Genomic DNA, 21,703 nt, shown 5'->3' on the forward strand with positions numbered 1-21,703 from the left:
AGTCTGTCTTTATGATACAATGGCGGGGTCAAAGGTGAAAGTGGAAAGAAATTATCGTAAAATAGGGACAACGTTTTATTCATTTTTATTTAAAAATAACTTTTCCACGGTGCTAGGTTTCAGACGGTCTCTTTTTTCTTTCTTTTTTTTTGCAAACAAACGTCCACAAAATGTGAGGGGGGGGGGGGGTCCATTGTGTTTCGCTGCCCAATATATTTCGATTCACACGCCAAACCCGCGAACCATTTCCTCACTCAGTCACGTGGTACGGCCGGCTCACGAAACTGTGAACGTCACAAATACGTCATCAACACGAGCCTCGATACGCGCTTCACAAAAAATCTTCCTGGATTACGCGACACACGCTTCGCAGCTTCGCCACAGAATCACGCAGCGCTAACGAACACTCGTCCATTTCTCCCGTCTCGTCGAGTGCAGCCCGGTTGAATCATGTCTGGCAGAGAAGGTGAGAGGTTCTGCTTCACGCGAGGCCCAGTTTACACGCAACGGAACATTTGGTTTGTTTTTAGTCTCGTTGTACGCGTGCTACACTGGCGGCTGCAGCTAGCTGTTAGCCGCTAGCTAGCCCGAAAGCGTGACGATGAGAACCATCCTTTTCACGTATTAAACACACAAAACCCTCCGAGTTAACAACTTGTGCTGCCAGTTAATATTCAAACGCAACAGATACCGTGTTCAGTGAGTGGGTCGTGAACCCTGCGCGGTCTTCTGAGGGAGATGCGTAGTGGGACAGGTCATTTAGATATGTTAGCGAATCAAAATTGACGTCATTTTAGCAGCTCTGTGTCACCAACAGCTATAATAAACCGAAATGATCTCATCGAAGTGCATTAAAATGACGTCGAACAATAACGGGCCCTTGATGTGGATGCAATTTGAAAATCCACGCCCTCGATGTTTTTAAATCGTTATTATTTGCAGATTGTGCGCTAACATTGACTTATTGTTTCCTCAGGAGGCAAAAAGAAACCGCTGAAGGCCCCAAAGAAGCAGTCCAAGGAAATGGACGATGTGAGTAATCCTCTCAGGCTAAACTGACGATTGTACATAATGAATAATATACACACAGTACGTGTATTGTTTACAATTTGCCAGGAGGATTATAGACACACACACACACTGACACAAAGCACCGTCTTGTGTCCATTGGATATGTGTGTTTCAGGAAGATGAAGCTGCTGTGGTCCCTGGAAGTGCTTTTATTAACTTAACTAATGTTTAAAAAACGACTGTTAGTTGTGACCCAGATATCAGAGCGACATGGTTCAGGCGTGAAGTCAGAGGATTGTAAAGCTTGTGTTGTCTCTGCAGGAGGATGTCGCCTACAAGCAGAAGCAGAAGGAAGACCAGAAGGCTTTGGATGCACTGAAGGTCAAAGCTGCAAAAGGAAATTTAGGTAAGAACTAGATGGAGGTGTCATTATAGCTTCTTTACGTTGTTTGCACGAACAGACAGAGGAGAGAAGAGCCACCTGATCTATAAACATATGATCTGAACACGTGTCACATGGTCATTTATACGTGGTATCAGGCACACGGACAAATTGGAAGCAACCCACACTCATAAAACTTCCAAATGATCATGATATAATTATCAGTATTGCCGTAATCACTCCCGTTGCTCTAGGCGTCAGCGTTTGTTATTTTAATGTTGTATAAATCATACAGACTTACATCATGCAATGAAGTTTAATGAAATTTGATAAAATGCTGGTGATGTATGAAATGAAACGTCTCATCAAAAATAAGAAATGTCTCATTCCAAGCACTTAGTCGAGTTTCTTCTCAACAAGCTGCTGTGGTTTTGATTCATAAACCTGCTCCTGATTTCACTTGTTGGTGCAGAACTAGAAGGTAGAGAGGCCTCCTGATGTTTTGAAATCTGATGTGTAGTTTCTTTTTATTTTCTTTCAATGTGACTTAGCTGAAGCAAGAACCTCAAGAACAAAAGAGTTGTAAATTGTATAAATACTTATGGGCTGGACTGTTTTGATTATTTAAACCTCACATGTAATGGATCATATGAACTCCCAGGATTTTCAAATTCCACGTATAGTGTTTATCCCTCAGACACAAACGCATCCATTCATCTATTTGATATTAAAACATGGCTAAACTTGACCACAGGAATAACTGGTCAGATTGGAGGGTTTGTTAACTTTCCTTTTTTTTTTCCCTCCAGGTGGCAGCGGAATCAAGAAATCGGGCAAGAAGTAAAATCTGAAGGTGACGGTGATGTTCATTTCCCCCCCCCGGCCGTCTGCGGCGTTTGAATGCACGCTGAAAGACTCTGTTAAACATGAACCCTGTCAAACTCAAAACTGGCCTTGGTGTTAAGCTGCTCCAGTGGAAATGTGTAGAAAAAGAGTCTAATCATTTTGAGGATATCTGGGACGGGAATATCTGTTGCCAATCTGGCCTGGTGCACGCATCTTGAGGCCCTACTATCCTGAATTAGACGTTCCACACTGTGATATTTGTTGTTGAAACACTTCCCTCAGTCAAACACACTGACCGAAAACCTGCAAATGCAGTTTAGAAGTGTAAATTTAAACAAAATTCTGATCTCCACTGTTTCTGGTTTTTGTCTCCAAGTTAAAGTCAAATCACCTGCTCTTATTTCTTCAGTTTTTTGTTTAGTTTTTTTAACAGGGAGATGCCAATAAAGTTTTTGTAATTACTTCTTGTTTTTTAAGTTCTTTTGTTAGTTGTAAATAATTCTTCTCCAATCTCAAAATGTGAGTAAAGTAACAACAGCCTGGACAAATTTCTGTTTAAACTGAAGTGATGAACTCATGAAATTAATAATTGGCAAACAAATAAGTTTTTGCCATAAAAGAAGCGACCTGTTACAAGTTAGTACGACAGATTCTATCAGTCCATAATTTAATAACCTTGGATTTCTCATCAGAATAAAGGCAACTAATAAAACACTTTCTAGATGTCTGCCTGATAGTGCTGTAGCTAAATTTAAGCAAATAATTCCAATTACAGTTAACCCCATATTATCCAAAGATAAAACCAACGAATTATTTAAAAACCCCAGCTCCACTGAGATGACCATCTAGTCGACAGCTCTGTAAAGTCATTACCATTAACATTAGACTCCATAGATCCTCTAAAAAAGAAGCATGTAAACCATAGTGAATTAGCTCCCTGGTATAATTCCAACACACATGAATTAAAACAAGCATCAAGAAAACTAGAAAGGAAGTGGCGCTCCAACAACTGTGCTGAAAATCACCTAGCCTGGAAAAATAGTGTTAAAGTTTATAAGAAGGCTCCACAAAGCAAGAGCTGCCTACTCCACATTAATAGAAGAGAACAAAAACAACCTCAGGTTTCTCTTCAGCTCTGTAGCTGACAGAGAGTCACACCTCCACCCAACCCAGTATCCCTCCATCCCTGAATAGCAATATCTTTATGACCTTTAATGATAACATTCTAACTATTATAAATTAAATCAACCATCTGCCCCCAGTCGGCACTAATACACCAAGAATAGGAATCTCAGAAACAGCTGAGAATCTTACCAATTATTTAGACAGCTTCTCTCTGATCAGCTGACCAAAATAATCTCATCTTCTAAACCTACAACTTGTATCTTAGATCCCATTCCTACAAAAGTACTTAAAGAAATTCTGCCCCTAATTGATAGTACATTACTAAACACAATCAATCTGTCATTATCATCAGGATATGTACCACAGCCCTTTACACCAGCTGGAATCAAACCGCTTCTCAAAAAAATCCACCTTGGACCCGGAGGTTTGAGCAAACTCTGAGAGTCGGTCCAGGCTCGTCTTGGCCCTGCTCTTAGTTCTGCTGCTGTAGGTCCAGAATGTCGGGGGACACATGACACGGAGCTTCTCTTCCTCTTCTCCCTCCTCATCACATTAATATATCATTAATACATGTTACTGACTTGACTCAGACATTGTGTGAGAGAGATCATCAATCAAACTTTATTTGTAAAGCACATTCACAAATCACAATTTGTCTCAGAGTTTAACAAGGTTTGACATCCTCTGTTCTTAACCCGCAACAAGAGTCAGGAAAAACTACTAAAACAACTTTTAACAGGATAAAAAGAAGGTAGAACATCAGAGACACATGTGAGTGTCCCTCTCCATGGACAGACAGACGTGCATTAGAAACCACGTGTAACAGAGAACATGAGAAAGATAAGAGAATGTACAGCATTGATTAGAATAAAAAGGAGACATATTGTACATCAAGCAGTCTTGTTGTAATCATAGTCCACGGTTAAAGGTGAATCAAATTTCAATGAAATCAAGTGTAATTATTGTTCCACAAGCAAAGTGTTGTTGAGATTTTACTGAACTCACTGTTTGATTTGCAATATTTCGTCTGTTTATATAATTAATTTTCTACGGCACATTTAATTATGTTGTGTGTTTTGGATTCACAAACACTTTAAAAACAATGTCCATCTTGAGATTATGAAATGTGTAAAGACGTACATTTGAAGCTGTGGATTCTGGTCGATAATTGTTTTAATGTTTTTGAATCAGTGTTGATTCAGGCTGATGAAATATTTGATGTATTGGTTAAAATAACCTAAACTTAAACCTGCCCTCAACTAAACTGAATCCAGGAACTTTAAGCTCATAAACAAACATATACACAGAATGTGGTTCTACACACATGGAGACATACTGAGGGGCAAAGGTGGAAAATAATAAAGGCGAATTTAAACACACTGTATGTGACTATTTATAGAGGGTTTATATATTCTGCATGGTGTTGTGTCATTTTAATAAACACAACTTCATGTGAATGAACACAATCGGGGCAAGAAGGTTGCTGGTTTGAATCCGGTTCAGATGGGGTCTTCCTGTGTGGAGACTGCATGTTGCTCCGGTTTCATCTCACAAACACATGCAGATTAGGGGTTGTGTAAATTGGAGACTACACACAATCGGCTGCTGCTTCAGCCTCTGGATCCTCAGGACACAGCTCAGCCTCCGTCCACACACACTGTCCTCTTCACACTCACCTTCACTAAGACCACTCCCAACTGTTGAGAGAAGAAGACATCAGTGTCACAGAGACTCACTTCATCAGCTGTGAGTCAGAGATGCAGCTCATCCAGTAGAAAGAGCAGCAGGGACTTCAGTCCTGTTCAGAGGTGGAGCAGCTTCCTCTCTGCTTCATGTTCACGTGTTGGAATGAACACGCTAAGAGCTCAGTGTGTGTCCTCTGCATGTCAAAGTGCAGAGTGGACACCTGAGAGGTGGATTTACTGCTGTTACAGGTGAAGCCATGTTTCACTGTGTGTTGATGAACATCTGACAAACTATAAAGAGATGAGACAGATGGACCTCAGCAGAGGTTCTGGGGTCTCATTTATAAAAGAGTGCGTTGGATCCTTACTAAAAGTGTGCACACGCACAGAAGCTGGAAATGGCGTACGCCAAAGCTATTTCCGATTTATAAAACCGTGCGCACGCACACCTGAACGCAATGTTCGCTTTATAAATCACGTCCACCTGTAGACGTTCGTACGTGGATCTGCCTCCATATCCGCCCTCCATGTGCCCACTTTCAACCATAACTGATCAATGCAAAGCATGGCATGAATATTAAATGATGCTGCTGACCAATGGGTTTCCACCGTGAGTTCTGACGGAGTCACAGCATCAAGCGACGAGAAGAGGAAGTGAAACTTTCTGACACTGACATCGAGGTGTTTGTTATTGAGGTGGAGGTGAAGAGCGACTTAATGGGACAGCAGTGATGTCACTAATAAAGAAAATAAACTGACACTCTGCCGCTGCTGCTGTGGATAACACAATGTGTGAGATCAGAAATCCCTGAACCCTCTCTTCCTCCTCGTCCTTCCATTCGCATGCACACATCACACAGATCCCCGCACCACTGTCACGGCAGTATTTATTTATTTAGAGCATTGGACCGATTCCCTCACATCTGTGGATCCTTGCCTCTACTCTGGGATATTATTTGGAAAGTTTCTTAATTTCTTGTAAGTGATCTCCTGTGCGCTCAGTGCGCTCTGTGGCTCAGTCACGTTCTCTGCAGTGATTTGATGAGACATGCACAGTGTTAGAAGAAATTATTAAAATGTATTTATGACTCGGCTCCGTAACTCCGTGGTTAAATGGAATTTGAACGTAATTGGCTGTAAGTTGTTTTATATATTTTTTCTTAAAGGCCTGTGTGGAGCAGATATGTCGCGCAATGTAAATTATGAATTGGATCATTGACCTGTGTCAGTTCACCACCTAACGTCTGCGTCGCCACTTTCCCGTCTCCAAAACGTCCGTACGCATGGGTCTATAGAGTTTGCGTAGATATACACACATTTTCAAGTTAGATTTTATAAATCCCAACGTTGGCGTGAGCAGTAGCAAACGCACATTTCAGGCCCCGTTTTGTGCGTACGCAACGGTTATAAATGAGACCCCTGGTCTGTATAACGAGCTCCTGGTTACCATGGTGATGATGAGAGCCGCTGATGTGCAGGCTTCAGTCACTTGATTATTAATGTAGACTTGATGCATCAAGAGACCAGAAGGTGAAACAATATACCAACGCTAACAGAGTATCATGATCAATGGTCAGCCATAGGTCTGAAGATGTCTCCCACAGCATCCCAGTATATCTCCCTCACCTTGCGTCACCCATCCCAGCAGCACATCCACTAAAGCATACATACCTAACCTTTACGTCTAGCTGCTGATGTCCTACGCATCATGGAGTTGGTGCTTCTCTGTCTGGGCGTCTGAATTAGATATGAAAGTCAATGTAGATCCTACAATGTGCTGCCAGTTGGCCCTTGATCTCTAACCTGACCTTGGGTCCTACTTAGAGAGAAGAGAGTATCTGTGGAATGAGTCGGGCTGTTCTCTTCATGCTGAACTGATTCACTGTGTGAGGATGGTCAACAACTCCTCAACAATCAGTTATTCACTGATGAAGTGAGAGAACAAACTGTCTCAGATCAGATGAAGACGACACCGTCTCTGTTCATCGTGTGAGGCTGTCAGCTGTGGTCCAGCTTCATTTCCTGTTCACATGAAAACAACAACAACAACAACAACTGTCGTCTTCACATCAACTCAATCAAATTATCACAAGCAGCTTCTGGCTTGTCTCGTCTGGAAACACTGAGGCCTGAACTACGAAGCCACTTCAACCTATCCAGGAGATCTTTCTGAGATCCAGCTCAACAGAACCTGACAAATCACTGACTCTGAGGACACACACTGTCTCACTGTTTATGAGGACACACACTGTGGTGGACACCTATAACATCACTACTCAATAGAAACACATGGACCTGTCTTCAGGAAGCTGACTGAGGTCATTTGGTGTTTTGCTGACATGATGAGTCTGGAGACATTGAGATGTTCTGGGTGAGTTAGAGATCAACTGAACCAACCTGACGTTGATTTAAACTTCCCTTATCCTTCCCTTTAAGGAGAGTGTGCACCACACAACAGTGTAGAGTCACTGTGGTCAGTGGGCGAAGCTTCTATACGGGTTGATCTCCAACTTAACCTGGAGCAGGTTAGCCGTTCATCCGAAGTTACCATGGTGATTTACCTCGTTAGGAAGTGGACAAACATCGTAGGACTGAAAAAACTAAACCTGAAGTTAACTTGATAACCACAAATCCTGCTTGGTAGCACAGACCCTGGATCTGTGATACTGACTTTGTTTAGTAAAATGCTGATGAAAGCAGCGTTGACTGACTCCAACCATCTACTGACCCCAGATCCTCCAGTTGACAGGTTGGACTCTGCTGTAGATCAAGCAGCTCCTCCACTCCTGAGTCCTGCGGCTTGTTGTCTCTCAGATCCAGTACTCTCAGATGAGAGGGGTTTGACCTCAGAGCTGAAGCCAGAGAAGAACAGCTGATCTCTGACAGACTGCAGTACTGCAACCTGGATAAAGAATAAAACTTAACTGTAAATTAAACTGAGTTCATGTGTTAAAATAACAAACATTCATGTCACTCAGACTCATAACATAGAATATAAATATGAAATCAGACATGTTGGACTTAAAACGAGTCTTGATTCAGTAAAAATATATTATTTGGAACTGGTCTCTGTCCTGCAGATCAGTTTAGGAAATCCAGAACTAAACTCAGATGTGTTTTAACAAGTAGCTGAATATTTAAAATGTCACAATAATTCATTAATGGATTCAAGTTATGTATGAAGAGGAATAATGTTAAATCTGAATTAAAGGAGATACATTTTTCATGAATGCTGTATTATAGATATGAGATCTACAAAAGTCAGTCAGTGAACTGACCTTAGAGTCTCCAGTCGACAGGTTGGACTCTGTAGAAAACCACACAGCTCCTTCACTCCTGAGTCCTGCAGGTCGTTGTTAGACAGGTCCAGTTCTCTCAGATGAGAGGGGTTTGACATCAGAGCTGAAGCCAGAGAAGAACAGCTGATCTCTGACAGATTGTTGCCCTCCAAGCTGGATAAAAAATAAAACTTAACTGAAAATAACAAACAAACATGCATGTCACACAGAATCATAACATTGAAGATAAATATGAAATTAGATATGTTGGAATAAAAACGAGTCCTGATTCAGTAAAAATAGATTATTTGGACCTGGTCTCTGTCCTGCAGATCAGTTTAGGAAATCCAGAACTAAACTCAGATGTGTTTTAACGAGTAGCTGAATATTACAAATGACACAAATTAATTAATGAATGGAATCATGTTATGTATGAACAGAAAATATGTTAAATTTGAATTAAATTAGATAAATTGTATATAAATGCTGTATTAAAGATATGAGATCTACAAAAGTCAGTCACTGAACTGACCTCAGAGTCTCCAGTCGACAGGTTGGACTCTGTAGAAAACTACACAGCTCCTTCACTCCTGACTCCTGCAGGTCGTTGTCACTCAGATCCAGTTCTCTCAGATGAAAGGGGTTTGACCTCGGAGTTGAAGCCAGAGAAGAACAGCTGATCTCTGACAGTCTGCAGTCCTTCAACCTGGATAAAGAAACATGAATATTAGAATGTCTCCTCCTTTTGTTGTGGATCGTCATCATGTCAACACAGACTCTCAACATGCTGCTGACCTCAGTTCAGTCTGTGACGTGAAGATAAATATCAGATCAGACATGTTGGACATTGTTTCATTCATCTCGTTCTTCTCTGTGTGTTTGGTCACTGAGCAGGTTTGTGAAATTAAACACTGTTTAAAGTAGACCTGGCTCCTGACAGTCACTTCCTGTTTGTTTCTATACTTATCAACTGTCCAACGTGTTTCAATAAGAATGTGTTTTATTTTAAAAACCTGAGGAGGACGAGTGCTCGGCCTCAGTCCATATGTTATTTACTGACACTTTCTTAGTGATCAGGAGCAGGTGAGTGCAGGTGAATAGAGTTGATGAGGTGGACGTGACTGACAGGCTGGGTGAGTGACAGATGACTGAGGGACAGTGAGCAGAGCAGAACTGAGACAATTTAAATAAATAATGACCCAATAAGAAAGAAAGCATGAGAAATGAACAAGGATTTAAGGACCTCAGAGTCTCCAGTCGACAGTTTGGACTCTCCAGTCCAGAACACAGCAGCTTCACTCCTGAGTCCTGCAGCTTGTTGTGACTCAGATCCAGTTCTCTCAGATGAGAGGGGTCTGACTTCAGAGCTGAGGCCACAGAAGAACAGCTGATCTCTGACAGTCTGCAGTTCTTCAACCTGCATAAAGAAATATTAATATTTGAATGTGTCCTCCTGTTGTTGTGGATCGTCATCATGTCAACACAAGCTCTCAAGATGCTGCTGACCTCAGTGCAGTCTGTGACCTGAAGATAATTATCAGATCAGACATGTTGGACCATTGTTTCATTCATCACCTTCTTCTCTGTTTGTTTGGTCACTGAGCAGGTTTGTGTAATCAAACACTTTATAAAGTAGCGATGTCTACTGGCAGTCACTTCCTGTTTATTTCTATACTTATCAACTGTCCAACGTGTTTCAACAAGAATGTGTCTTATTTTGAAAACCTGAGGAGGACGAGTGCTCGGCCTCAGTCCACATGTTATTTACTGACACTTTCTTAGTGATCAGGAGCAGGTGAGTGCAGTGAATGGAGTTGATGAGGTGGACGTGACTGACAGGCCGGGTGAGTGACAGATGACTGAGGGACAATGAGCAGAGCAGAACTGAGACAATTCAAATAAATAATGACCGAATAAGAAAGTCTGAAAAGTGAAGAAGGATATAAGGACCTCAGAGTCTCCAGCCGACAGTTAGGACTCTCCAGTCCAGAACACAGCAGCTTCACTCCTGAATCCTGCAGGAGGTTTCTACTCAGATCTAGTTCTCTCAGATGAGAGGGGTCTGACTTCAGAGCTGAAGCCAGAGAAAAACAGCTGATCTCTGACAGACTGCAGCTCTCCAACCTGGATAAAGAATAAAACTCAACTGTTAATTAAACTTAGTTCAAAATAACAAACAAACATTAATGTCACACAGACTCATAACATGGAAGATAAATATGAAATCAGACATGTTGGACTAATAACGAGACGTGATTAACTAAAAATAGATTATTTGGACCCGGTCTCAGTCCTGCAGATTAGTTAAGGAAATCCAGAACTAAACACAGATGTGTTTTAACAGCTGAATATTGAAAATGTAACAAAGTAATGAATTAAGTAATTCATGGTATGTATGAAGAGGAATTATGTTAAATTTGAACTAAAGGATATGAAATTGTGTATTAGTGCTGTATTATAGATGTGAGATCTACAAAGGTCAGTCAGTGAACTGACCTCAGAGTCTCCAGTCCACAGGTTGGACTCTGTAGAAAACCACACAGCTCCATCACTCCTGAGTCCAGCAGGCCGTTGTCACTCAGATCCAGTTTTCTCAGATGAGAGGGGTTTGACCTCAGAGCTGAAGCCAGAGAAGAACAGCTGATCTCTGACAGACTGCAGTCCTTCAACCTGGATAAAGAATAAAACTTAACTGTAAATTTAACTTAGTTCATGTGTTAAAATAACAAACAAACATGCATGTCACACAGAATCATAACATTGAAGATAAATATGAAATTAGATATGTTGGACTAAAAACGAGTTCTGATTCAGTAAAAAATAGATTATTTGGACCCGGTCTCAGTCCTGCAGATCAGTTTAGGAAATCCAGAACTAAACTCAGTGTTATAACAGCTGAATATTTAAAATGTCACAAATTAATTAATTAATGGATTCAAGTTATGTATGAAGAGGAAATATGTAAAATTTCAATTAAAATATTATTATATTTCAATAATAATTATTATTATTGAGTATAAATGCTGTATTATAGATATGAGATCTACAAAGGTCAGTCAGTGTGTGATGATTCTATGTTTGTTTCTATTATGTGTTCCCTCTCTCCCCCTCCCCTTTCTGTTCTTCCCCTGCAGGTTGTGTGTGTGGCTGGCTTCCCCGCTGCAGCTGACACGTCACACCTGCTCTCACTCATCTCATCAACCTCTGAATAAAAGCCTGGTCTTGATTCCACTACGCTGCCAGATAATTCTGTCTTGTTCGGTAGCGCATCCGCATGTTATTCCCTTGGTTCTCTAGTCCTTTTGTTTGCAAGTTACTAATCCGTGTTATTTCCCTCCGTGTACCCATATCTCCCGTGTGCCTTGCTACTGTTAAGATTCTAAATTTTAGCTGGTGTGTGGGTCTGACTGTACTCTTTGCAATAAAGACAGGGGGGGGGGCATGCACAGTTTGAGCCAGATATTATGCCTTCATACAAATGATTTATAATAATCTTTTCTTTCCTAGTGTTTCCATGGTTGTTTAGTCACCTGCCTTGATAAAAGGTCTGCTAAAAGCTGCTGCCTGTTTATAAGACTGTGCATTTGTGACATTCAATATACTGTACTTTAAATCTGATCGCATTTCTAACTTTTACATATTAAGGTGTATTTCCCTTAGATTCATTCACATCACATAGATGTCAAACAGCTGTCTGATAAGTTCTGGAGGTCGGACAGAGCGACTTTGTCGACATTGTTTTGATTCGTTGTTTTGGTTTCGAGGATCCTAATGTTTACAACAACAGGACATTGTTTGGATATAGCAGGAACATCATATTCCTTTCGCCAATGGCCCACATGGCATCAGCTGTGTCAAGGCCTTTCATGAAGAGAACATTTTGCTTAGCAACAATCAGAGTAGTAGCAGCGTAATGGAGACCGGCTCCTTGTCACTTCCTGAATTCCAGTGCCCAGAGGCGGGGACTAAGCCTGTGCACCAACAAGGGAGAACCAAATTGATTTTATAACCAATCACATTAAATCTTCTGTTATAATTATATCAAACCCCTTCTGTTCGGGGGCCAGTATTAACTTCCTATTGCTAACTAATTTAGCCTAGGCTGTAATAATTGTCCATAGCTATGTTGTTCAACTTTCATTGCATCTCAATAAATACTTAAATTGGACCAGTCCGGCTCTTCTCATATTTAGGATAAACAAACACGCCTGACACTACTTGTCTGCGTTTTGTTTTACCGTGCGGTGTCCTTCCCGTTCCTGGTGTTCAGCACCCTGCCTCCAAAGCCTGCTTTCCTCTGCCTATTTGTTCAATAATCTCTGCCTTAGTTCAGATCTGGTTTCAAGTCTCTGCTTTGGAGTCCAAAGAAAAACAAACCCTAACACAGTGAACAGACCTCAGAGTGTCCAGTCGACAGGTTGGACTCTGTAGAAAACCACACAGCTCCTTCACTCCTGACTCCTGCAGGACTTTGTTTCCACTTAGATACAGTTTTCTCAGATGAGAGGGGTTTGACCTCAGAGCTGAAGCCAGAGAAAAACAGCCGATCTCTGACAGACTGCTGCCCTCCAACCTGGATAAAGAATAAACTGTAAATTAAACTGAGTTCATGTGGGAATATAACAAACAAACATTCATGTCACACAGACTCATAACATGGAAGAGGAATATGAAATCAGACATGTTGGACTAAAAACGAGTCCCGATTCAATACAAATATATTATTTGGACCCGCTCTCCTTCGTTCAGATCAGTTTAGGAAATTCAGAACGAAACTCAGATGTGTTTTAACATTAAGTAGCTGAATATTTAAAATGTCAAATAATAATTCATTAATGGATTCAAGTTATGTATGAAGAAGAATTATGTTAAATTAGAATTAAAGGAGATAAATTGTGTATAAACCCTAACACAGTGAGCTGACCTTAGAGTCTCCAGTCGACAGGTTGGACTCAGTAGAAAACCACAGAGCTCCTTCACTCCTGAGTCCTGCAGGACTTTGTTTCCACTTAGATCCAGTTCTCTCAGATGAGAGGGGTTTGACCTCAGAGCTGAAGCCAGAGAAGAAAAGCTGATCTCAGACAGACTGAAGCTCCTCAACCTGAATAAAGAAACAGTAATATTTGAATGTGTAACCCATGCTGCTGACCTCAGTCAGTCTGTGACCTGAAGATAAATATCAGATCAGACATGTTGGACCATTGTTTTTATTTATCACCTTCTTCTCTGTGTGTTTGGTCACTGAGCATGTTTGTGTAATTAAACACTGTTTAAAGTAGGGATGGCTCCTGACAGTCACTTCCTGTTTGTTTCTATACTCATCAACTGTCCAACGTGTTTCAATAAGAATGTGTCTTATTTTGAAAACCTGAGGAGGACGAGTGATCACTTTCTTAGTGATCAGGAGCAGGTGAGTGCAGGTGAATGGAGTTGATGACATGGACGTGACAGACAGGCTGGGTGAGTGACAGATGACTGAGGGACAGTGAGCAGAGCAGAACTGTGACAATTCATATAAATAATGACCGAATAAGACAGAAAGTTGGAAAAATGAACAAAGATTTAAGGACCTCAGAGTCTCCAGTCGACAGTTTGGACTCTCCAGTCCAGAACACAGCAGCTGCACTCCTGAATCCTGCAGGTGGTCAAAACTCAGATCCAGTTCTCTGAGATGTGAGGGGTCTGACTTCAGAGCTGAGGCCACGATTTCACATTGAGTTTCTGAGAGTCCATAACCACCGAGTCTGGAATTAAAGAAAATATCAAATTGTGAGAATAAGAGGGACTCACACTGCACTGGTTGGCGTTGGTGTACAAACGCAGGGTGTTAATTCTAGTTTGACAAGAAAGAAGAATATAAACTATATTTCCTGCTTCTTCAGTTTAAAGGAACTGTCAGTGATTCTCATCCGAAACACTAATTCAGTGAATGTCTCCTCACTGTGCTATATATATATAGTATATATATATATAGAATATACAATACTTTCCCTTGCACTCCACATGGTCTTATGTCTTTACCCTCAAACACAGTGACATTGGATTTCACTCTCCACATCTTATCTAGTTGTTGTTTCTGTACATTAGAACAATGAAAATGTATATGTATACATAATAATAATGACTTTATTACACAAACACAGTCTCTAATCAACCTAACTCCGATCTAAAATGTCTTTTGGGAGGAAGCTGGAGAACCCAGAGAAAACCCTGCAGACACCAGGAGAACCTCCTCCTCACAGAAAGGCTGCACTAACAGTGTTGACCACTGCAACACCATGCTGCCCTAAACAATGAGAATCATTTAACACTGAGTGTATTCGAAGAACGACTCATCTACACTGATTGAACATATTATTGATCATGTCTGGACTCACATAGCCTTCCTGCAGTTCCTCACAGCTGGGATCAGTCTCAGTCGACCCTGGTCTGATGTGTTGAACTTCTCTGGGTCCAACTCATCCAGAACCTCCTCTGACATCTGCAGCATGTAGGCCAGAGCTGAGCAGTGGATCTCAGAGAGTTCCTCCTTTGATTTGTTCCCTGACTTCAGGAACTGTTGCATCTGCTGATGAACTGAGTGGTCGTTCATCTCAGTCAGACAGTGGAAGATGTTGATGCTTCTGTCAGGAGAAATGTCATGACTCTCCATCTCCTTCAGGTTGTAGATGATTCCCTGGATGATCTCTGGATTTTTCTCTGTCCGACCCAGCAGGCCTCCTAAGACTCTCTGGTTGGACTCCAGACTGAGGCCGTGAAGGAAGCGAACAAACAGGTCCAGATGACCATTTGTACTGGTGAGGGATTTCTCCATGGTGCTCTTCAGGAGGTCATCCAGGGAGAAGGTACTGTCTGTGTCCCAATATGTTCCCAAGAAGATTTTGAGGTCTTCTGTGTTTCTCTTGGTGTAACAGTGGAACATGTAGACTGCAGCCAGAAACTCCTGAACGCTCAGATGAACAAAGCAGTAGACTGATTTCTGGAAGATCACACACTCTCTTCTGAAGATCTCAGTACAAACTCCTGAGTACACTGAGGCCTCTGTGACATTAAGACCACACCGCTCCAGGTCTTCTTGATAGAACATGATGTTTCCTTCCTCCAGATGTTTAAGTGCCAGCCTCCCCAGCTTCAGGAGAACGTCCCTGTCAGCCTCCGTCAGCTGCTGTGGACTCGTCTCATGTCCCTCACCGTACTTCTTGTTCTTCCTCTTTGTCTGAACCAGCAGGAAGTGTGAGTACAGGTCAGTCAGGGTCTTGGGCAGCTCTCCTCTCTGGTCTGTGGCCAACATGTGCTCCAGAACTGTAGCACTGATCCAGCAGAAGACTGGGATTTGACACATGATGTGGAGGCTCCTGGACGTCTTGATGTGTGAGATGATTCTGCTGCACAGCTCTTCATCACTGAATCTTCTCCTGAAGTACTCCTCCTGCTGGGCGTCAGTGAAGCCTCGTACTTCTGTGACCCTGTCAACACATGCAGGAGGGATCTGATTGGCCGCCGCAGGTCTGGAGGTTATCCAGATGAGAGCCGAGGGAAGCAGATTCCCCTGGATGAGGTTTGTCAGCAGCACGTTGACTGATGACCTCTGTGTGACCTCAGACACAAGCTCCCTGTGGTTGAAGTCCAGAGAAAGTCTGCTTTCATCCAGGCCGTCAAAGATGAACAAAGGTTTACAGACAGCGAGCGTCTCTGCTGTGAGCTTCTGTAACGCTGGATAGAAAACATGGAGCAGCGTGAGAAGACTGTGCTGCTGGTCCTTCACCAGGTTCAGCTCCCTGAACGAAAGCACAGTCAGCAGATCCACATCCTGGTTTTCTAAACCCTCTGCCCAGTCCAGAGTGAACTTCTGCACCGAGAAGGTTTTTCCAACGCCAGCGACTCCGTTGGTCAGGACGACTCTGATGCTGCTCTGCTGGTCAGTGGAGGCTTTAAAGATGTCGTGGACCTTGATGGGAGTGTCGTGGAGGATCTTCCTCTTGGAAGCCGTCTCAAGCTGCCTCACCTCATGTTGAGTATTAACCTCTTCACTCTGTCCCTGTGTGATGTAGAGCTCAGTGTAGATCCTGTTTAGGAGGGTTCTACTTCCTGTTTCATCAGTTCCTTCAGTCACATGTTCACATCTCCTCCTCAGACTGAGCTTATGTTCATCTGAAACCTCCTGCAGACCACGATCTGCTGAAAGACAAGAAACAATGTGAGAGACAGAGAATCTGAGAATCTGCTGATTGTTTTCATCAGATACAGAAAAACTACAGATAATAAAAGCTTTTTAACTTTGTGCTTTTATAACGATGTTAAATGTTGATGCTGTATGAAGGAACAAAATAAAACAAGATGTTCTGTTGTCAGAAGTGAAGACATCAGCAGACACATGTACAGTGCTGCTCTGACCGGCTGTCTGAGCTTCAGCTCCTTTACTGGATCTTTGTCCACACTGGGGACAGGAGGAGTCTCCTGAAGAACCAGACTGGTCCCAGTATGAAGTGATGCACTGTCTGCAGAACCAGTGTCCACAGCTGGTGGAGACTGGATCCTTCAGGACGTCCTGACACGAAGCACAGCAGGACGACTGCTCCTCCTCAGAAACATGACTCCTCTTCCTCTTCCTCTGTCTGTGAAGACATTCCCTGATAACTCACATGTCACAGTCACAGGTTGTCATTACTTCTGTCAAGGAGGTTTTGCTTCCCCCCCGTATGTTTCTGTGTTGGTTGGTTTGTAAGTGGGATTATAAAAAACGACAGATTACCAGTAAACTTGGTGGAAGGTTCTGGTGTGTGAACCAGATTTCAGTAAATTAACTTCTTAGTTCACAACATTGATTTAATGTTCCTCACTGAGACGTGGCTGCATCCTGATGAATGTCAGCCTAATTTAATCTACTCTTACAGTCATGTAAATACACACGTTCCCATGAGACTTTGGTTTTAGGAGGTAGAGTTGCTGCTATTTTTAACTCCAGTCTGTCGATTCATCCTAAACCTAAACTAAGCTACAACTCATTTAAAAGTCTTGGTCTTAGTCTTCCACACTTATCCAAGAAATACCAACAGCCAATCATATTTGCTGTAGTTTACTGTGCTACGGGGGCTTATTCTGAATTTTTAACAAAATTCCCTGAGTTTTTATCAGACCTGGTCCTAAAAACAGATACAATTATTAATCTCTTCTTTCACAGACATGTTCAGAGGACTGATTTTCATGAGTGTGTGGAATTTGGCGCAGACACAAATAAAATTAGTCTCTAGTGATTTTCAAAGTGGTTTCATAAGGAGCGTGATGGTTCTTGGTGGAGGTCTGAGCTCTTTGAGCGATTATGAGAGATCAGTTCTTCAATGAAGCTGTGTCCTAATGCAGGGGCCACACTAGAGGAAACTAAATCCTCTTCAGAGCAGGTCCCAGTAGAAACAGTCTCTTACTCTGTGTGTGAGGGTCCAGGTTCATTCCTGAAGTTTAGAGGCTCTCTTCTGGACCAGTCACTCTTCAGAGACAGACAGCTGGACCCTGGAGACTCTGCTCTCAGTCTGTGGTCCTGACCTCTGCAAACACAAACATGTTTTAAACAGAACACATCATTCACTGGTTCATTCTCTGAGGATTCAGTTTGGAGGTTCACGTGTTAGTAGCAGGTCTCTTACTTTGTGTGTGAGGGTCCAGGTTCAATACTGAAGTTTGGAGGAGGTTCCATGGACCAGTCACTCTTCAGAGACACACAGCTGGACCCTGGAGACTCTGCTCTGAGTCTGTGGTCCTGACCTCTGCAACCACAAACATGTTTTAAACAGAACACATCATTCACTCATTCATTCTCTGAGGATTCAGTTTGGAGCTTCACATGTTTTTAGCAGGTCTCTTACTTTGTGTGTGAGGGTCCAGATTCCTTACTGAAGTTTAGAGGAGGATGATCATTGGACCAGTCACTCTTCAGAGACAGACAGCTGGACCCTGGAGACTCTGCTCTCACTCTGTGGACCTGACCTCTGCAACCACAAACATATTTTAAACAGAACACATCTTTCACTGGTTCATTCTCTGAGGATTCAGTTTGGAGGTTCAGGTCTTTGTAGCAGGTCTCTTACTTTATGTGTGAGGGTCCAGGCTCAGTACTGAAGTTGAGAGGCTCTCTTCTGGACCAGTCACTCTTCAGAGACACACAGCTGAACCCTGGAGACTCTGCTCTGTCCTCCTCTTCCTCCTCATAACCACTCATCTTCAGTCTGAGAGGAAACACACTGACAATGACTGTGAGCTGAAACATAAACATTGAAGCCAGGTACGTAAATTCAGTGTTTCTTCAAATATAACAGAGTCAACGCTCCTACACTGTTTCCCTGTTGTCACCGTAACCTGAGACAGTTGTGTAAATTACCTAAACAATCGTTTTATTAGAATGTATTTTAGAGGTATATTGATATATATTCTGTACTCTGCGTTAATTGTGTGTAAATAAATTTAGGTTTTAATGCATTTATTTTGAAATGGTGTAAACGGAATGAGAAATGTTATACTTTTATTTTGAAAAGGTAGTTCCCCCTCCCCCGAAAAACGAAAATGATCAGTAAAATGGCTGGTGTGCCTCGTTGTATGAAAAAGCATTACTGTTAGTTGTTTAGAACCTGGCTGATAAAGGCACAAGGTTTGAGGTTATTTCATTTATTTTTGTCATTATTATTAACTAAATTCTAAACGTTTTATTTTGGTTTTGCTGAGGGTAAGGATACGTTTGTGTATGTGTTAAATTTCAAATGTGGCATATGTTATAAAGTGACGAATAATTTAATTTAAGTTGAATATGCTTATATGCAGTCCTCTATTATGAAAAATAGCTTTATAAGGGAAGTAATGTTTTCCTCCTAGCTCTTACGGTGAGTTCACTTATCAAAGCAGGTACTGAGATGGAAATAAAGAGGTTGTGAACCATCAGTTAAAAGAGTCAGACCGCCTCTTGATTGACTGACAGAAGTTCTTCCTGAATCTTCTTCTCTCTTAAGTCCACGAGTAGAAAACCGACTCAGAGTCTGTGACAGTAAAATAATATAAATGATTAATATAAATGTTGCTGATCTCTCACCAGCCTCAGACTCCACGTTTCCTCCGTCTGCTCCTCGTTATTCGAACTGAGTCTGAAACACTTTCACTTTCACTGGCTGTTCCTGCTCCACTCTGCACTTACTGGAAATCACATGACTCTGTGTGCGGTGCGTGTACGTGTGCGTGTGTGTGTGCGTGTGTTTTAACATTAAAGTCATATATTTACATCAAATATGAAGATAAAACCCATCACCATGTGGATGTATTCAGGTATGGTTGCCGTAGCAGTGTCTTGTTTGTGTGTGTGTGGGGGGGGGGGGGGGGGGGGGGGGGGGTGGACAATCTGTCTATGTTAAACAGGTAAAGTAGCTTAGCCTCCGCTCGCTGTCCCTCGACTGGTCTCCAGCCGGGGGCTGTCCAGAGGGGGGCGTGGTGCTGTCTTTAAAAAGCCCCTGATTAAAGAGCCACCAGCTCACTGTTCAAACAGATTATCTCTGCTCAACGGCTGCGTCACTGAGAAGCAAACTGGTTATTCCGCTGGTTAAATGCAGTCAGATCGTGATGCACGTGGACAGCAGCGACTCCCGAGCTCATTGAAGTTCATGTGGAGTCCGAGTGAGTTTTTGCAGAAACGATGAGGGACTCTATAGTTTCCTCTGGACCTCTCCCGAACACCACAGGTGATGTGTAGCCTTCAGGGTTCCGCAAGTTCACACCTCTCATGAACTAGTTCAAAGTTCAGTTCATACAAGTAAACAGGAATAGGTCACGTTCATAGTTCACCATTTAAATCCTGAACTAGTTCATAGTTCAGTTCATTTCATAGTTTTAAGGTGAAAAGTGAGAATGAAAGACTCCATCACTACCCCTTGCACTATACTGTACTTCATATTTACAATTCCTAAAGTAAATGGGTTTTTTTTATTTTGTTTTTAATTATTGCTAATTTTGCCTGTTTATCTATTCATAGCCTGCAAACAAAAGGCACAACAAATCATGCCTGCCTATGAAACCGATTATTAGGCTTGACCTTAAATTCTATAATTTAAATTTATTAAATTAAATTAAATTAACGTGACGTTCCCTCACGTTCACGTTCAACATATGGAAACTGATTCGTAAAGTTCACTGTTCTCGAAAAAGATGCGCGACATGCAGAACACTGCACAGGGAGCCACTGCAGAGGGGCGGAAGAGCCGCGGGTTCCGACCCCTGGCTCCGGAGAGCGATTTGTTTACTGCTCCGCCGTTAAAGAGATGCGGACGTCAACACATCAGTTCCGCCTCGCATTTCCCCTCCGGTCGCGCGCACCACCGCTGGAACTTAGACAGCGGAAATCATTCTGTAATCTTTTAGCTCAACCTCACATTATATGAACGTGTTCACCGTTCAAATTCATTATTCGTCATTAAGTCGCGTTCAGTTCATCGTTCTCATGAAAATGAACGTGTTCGATGAGCAGCTCTCTTATCGAGGAATATTACTCAGTGTATAACATGACAACCCAGTGTTGGGACCAGGAAGCAGAGCTGCAGTGCTACACACTTCTCTGCGATCCCTCTGGATCAGTCACACAACCACAACACCGTACAGACCGTGTCTGTCCCCCGTCCCATCTGTTTTAATTTCAGGCTCGGTTCTTTCTATCGGCTTCACTCTCACACAGTGTGTTATCAACAGCTGCGGCAGAGTATCAGTGTATTTTCTGTATAAGTGACATCACTGCTGTCCCATAAAATCGCTCTTCACCTCCGAACGTGTAACTGTGAGTTAACTCTGTTAATGTTAACAGCAGGTGTGAGAGTGAGACAGTAAATCTTTAAAAAAGTTGTGTTCACACTCACCTGCTCACTTTCCTTCGTTCTGCGCATCAAGGGGAAAATGGAGTCTGACCGCTCCCTGTTCTCATGCTCCTCCTCCCTGTTTAAACAGATCACTCTTGAAAACACAAGTTCAAAGTCCAGCTCATACACGTACAAATGAACTGGTTCACAGTTCATGTTTTATTGTACTGGTTATGATGTCGATAACAAACTTAGGATCATGTATTTATTGAGTAATGGACGGTGTAGGATCATGAATCCAGATCTTCACTTTCACACTGAGTCCTGACTGTGAGCGTCTCCTGGGACTGAGCCGTACAATGTTATTTATCATGATGTTGAAATGAGCCTCATAAACTCTGGAATCAAACAAACACTCAGTTCCTTCATGTGCTGTGTGATCAGCAGACTGATGTTAACACAAGGTGTGACACCACATAATGTTTGACATCTAGTACCGTCCAATGGGATCAGGGGGACGTGCCATTGAGATCTCAGTCAGGCTCCACCCCCTGCTCC

The 21,703-nt window shown here is 42.2% G+C and overlaps 2 protein-coding genes across 21 annotated transcripts; one reads left to right on the plus strand and one right to left on the minus strand.

Moving 5' to 3' along the window:
* The first annotated feature begins 302 nt into the window (after positions 1 to 302).
* Positions 303 to 2,700, plus strand: tma7 (translation machinery associated 7 homolog). The gene is made up of 4 exons (XM_053447271.1): positions 303 to 466; positions 977 to 1,032; positions 1,333 to 1,417; positions 2,203 to 2,700. The coding sequence occupies exons 1-4, from the start codon at positions 451 to 453 to the stop codon at positions 2,235 to 2,237; spliced, it is 192 nt and encodes a 63-aa protein (XP_053303246.1). The 5' UTR covers positions 303 to 450; the 3' UTR covers positions 2,238 to 2,700.
* A 1,257-nt stretch (positions 2,701 to 3,957) lies between these two features.
* LOC128461789 (NACHT, LRR and PYD domains-containing protein 12) lies at positions 3,958 to 21,592 on the minus strand. 20 transcript variants are annotated; one of them, XM_053446975.1, is made up of 18 exons: positions 21,206 to 21,274; positions 19,402 to 19,519; positions 18,410 to 18,547; positions 18,188 to 18,310; positions 17,969 to 18,088; positions 17,750 to 17,869; positions 16,722 to 16,942; positions 14,705 to 16,505; positions 13,898 to 14,071; positions 13,252 to 13,428; positions 12,724 to 12,900; positions 10,824 to 10,997; positions 10,278 to 10,451; positions 9,571 to 9,744; positions 8,860 to 9,033; positions 8,328 to 8,501; positions 7,778 to 7,951; positions 3,958 to 5,061 (listed from the first exon to the last, which is right to left on the minus strand). In XM_053446975.1, exons 3-18 carry the CDS (start codon positions 18,538 to 18,540, stop codon positions 5,046 to 5,048), a joined length of 4,104 nt encoding a protein of 1,367 aa, XP_053302950.1. In that variant the 5' UTR covers positions 18,541 to 18,547; positions 19,402 to 19,519; positions 21,206 to 21,274; the 3' UTR covers positions 3,958 to 5,045. The 20 variants fall into 20 exon arrangements, 19 of the variants coding, with proteins under 19 accessions (XP_053302950.1, XP_053302981.1, XP_053302928.1 ...); XM_053447006.1 differs by having other exon boundaries at positions 18,410 to 18,562; XM_053446953.1 differs by having other exon boundaries at positions 18,410 to 18,579.
* Positions 21,593 to 21,703: the final 111 nt, after the last annotated feature.

Source organism: Pleuronectes platessa, chromosome 2 (genome assembly GCF_947347685.1).
Source record: "Pleuronectes platessa chromosome 2, fPlePla1.1, whole genome shotgun sequence".
Taxonomy (NCBI): domain Eukaryota; kingdom Metazoa; phylum Chordata; class Actinopteri; order Pleuronectiformes; family Pleuronectidae; genus Pleuronectes; species Pleuronectes platessa.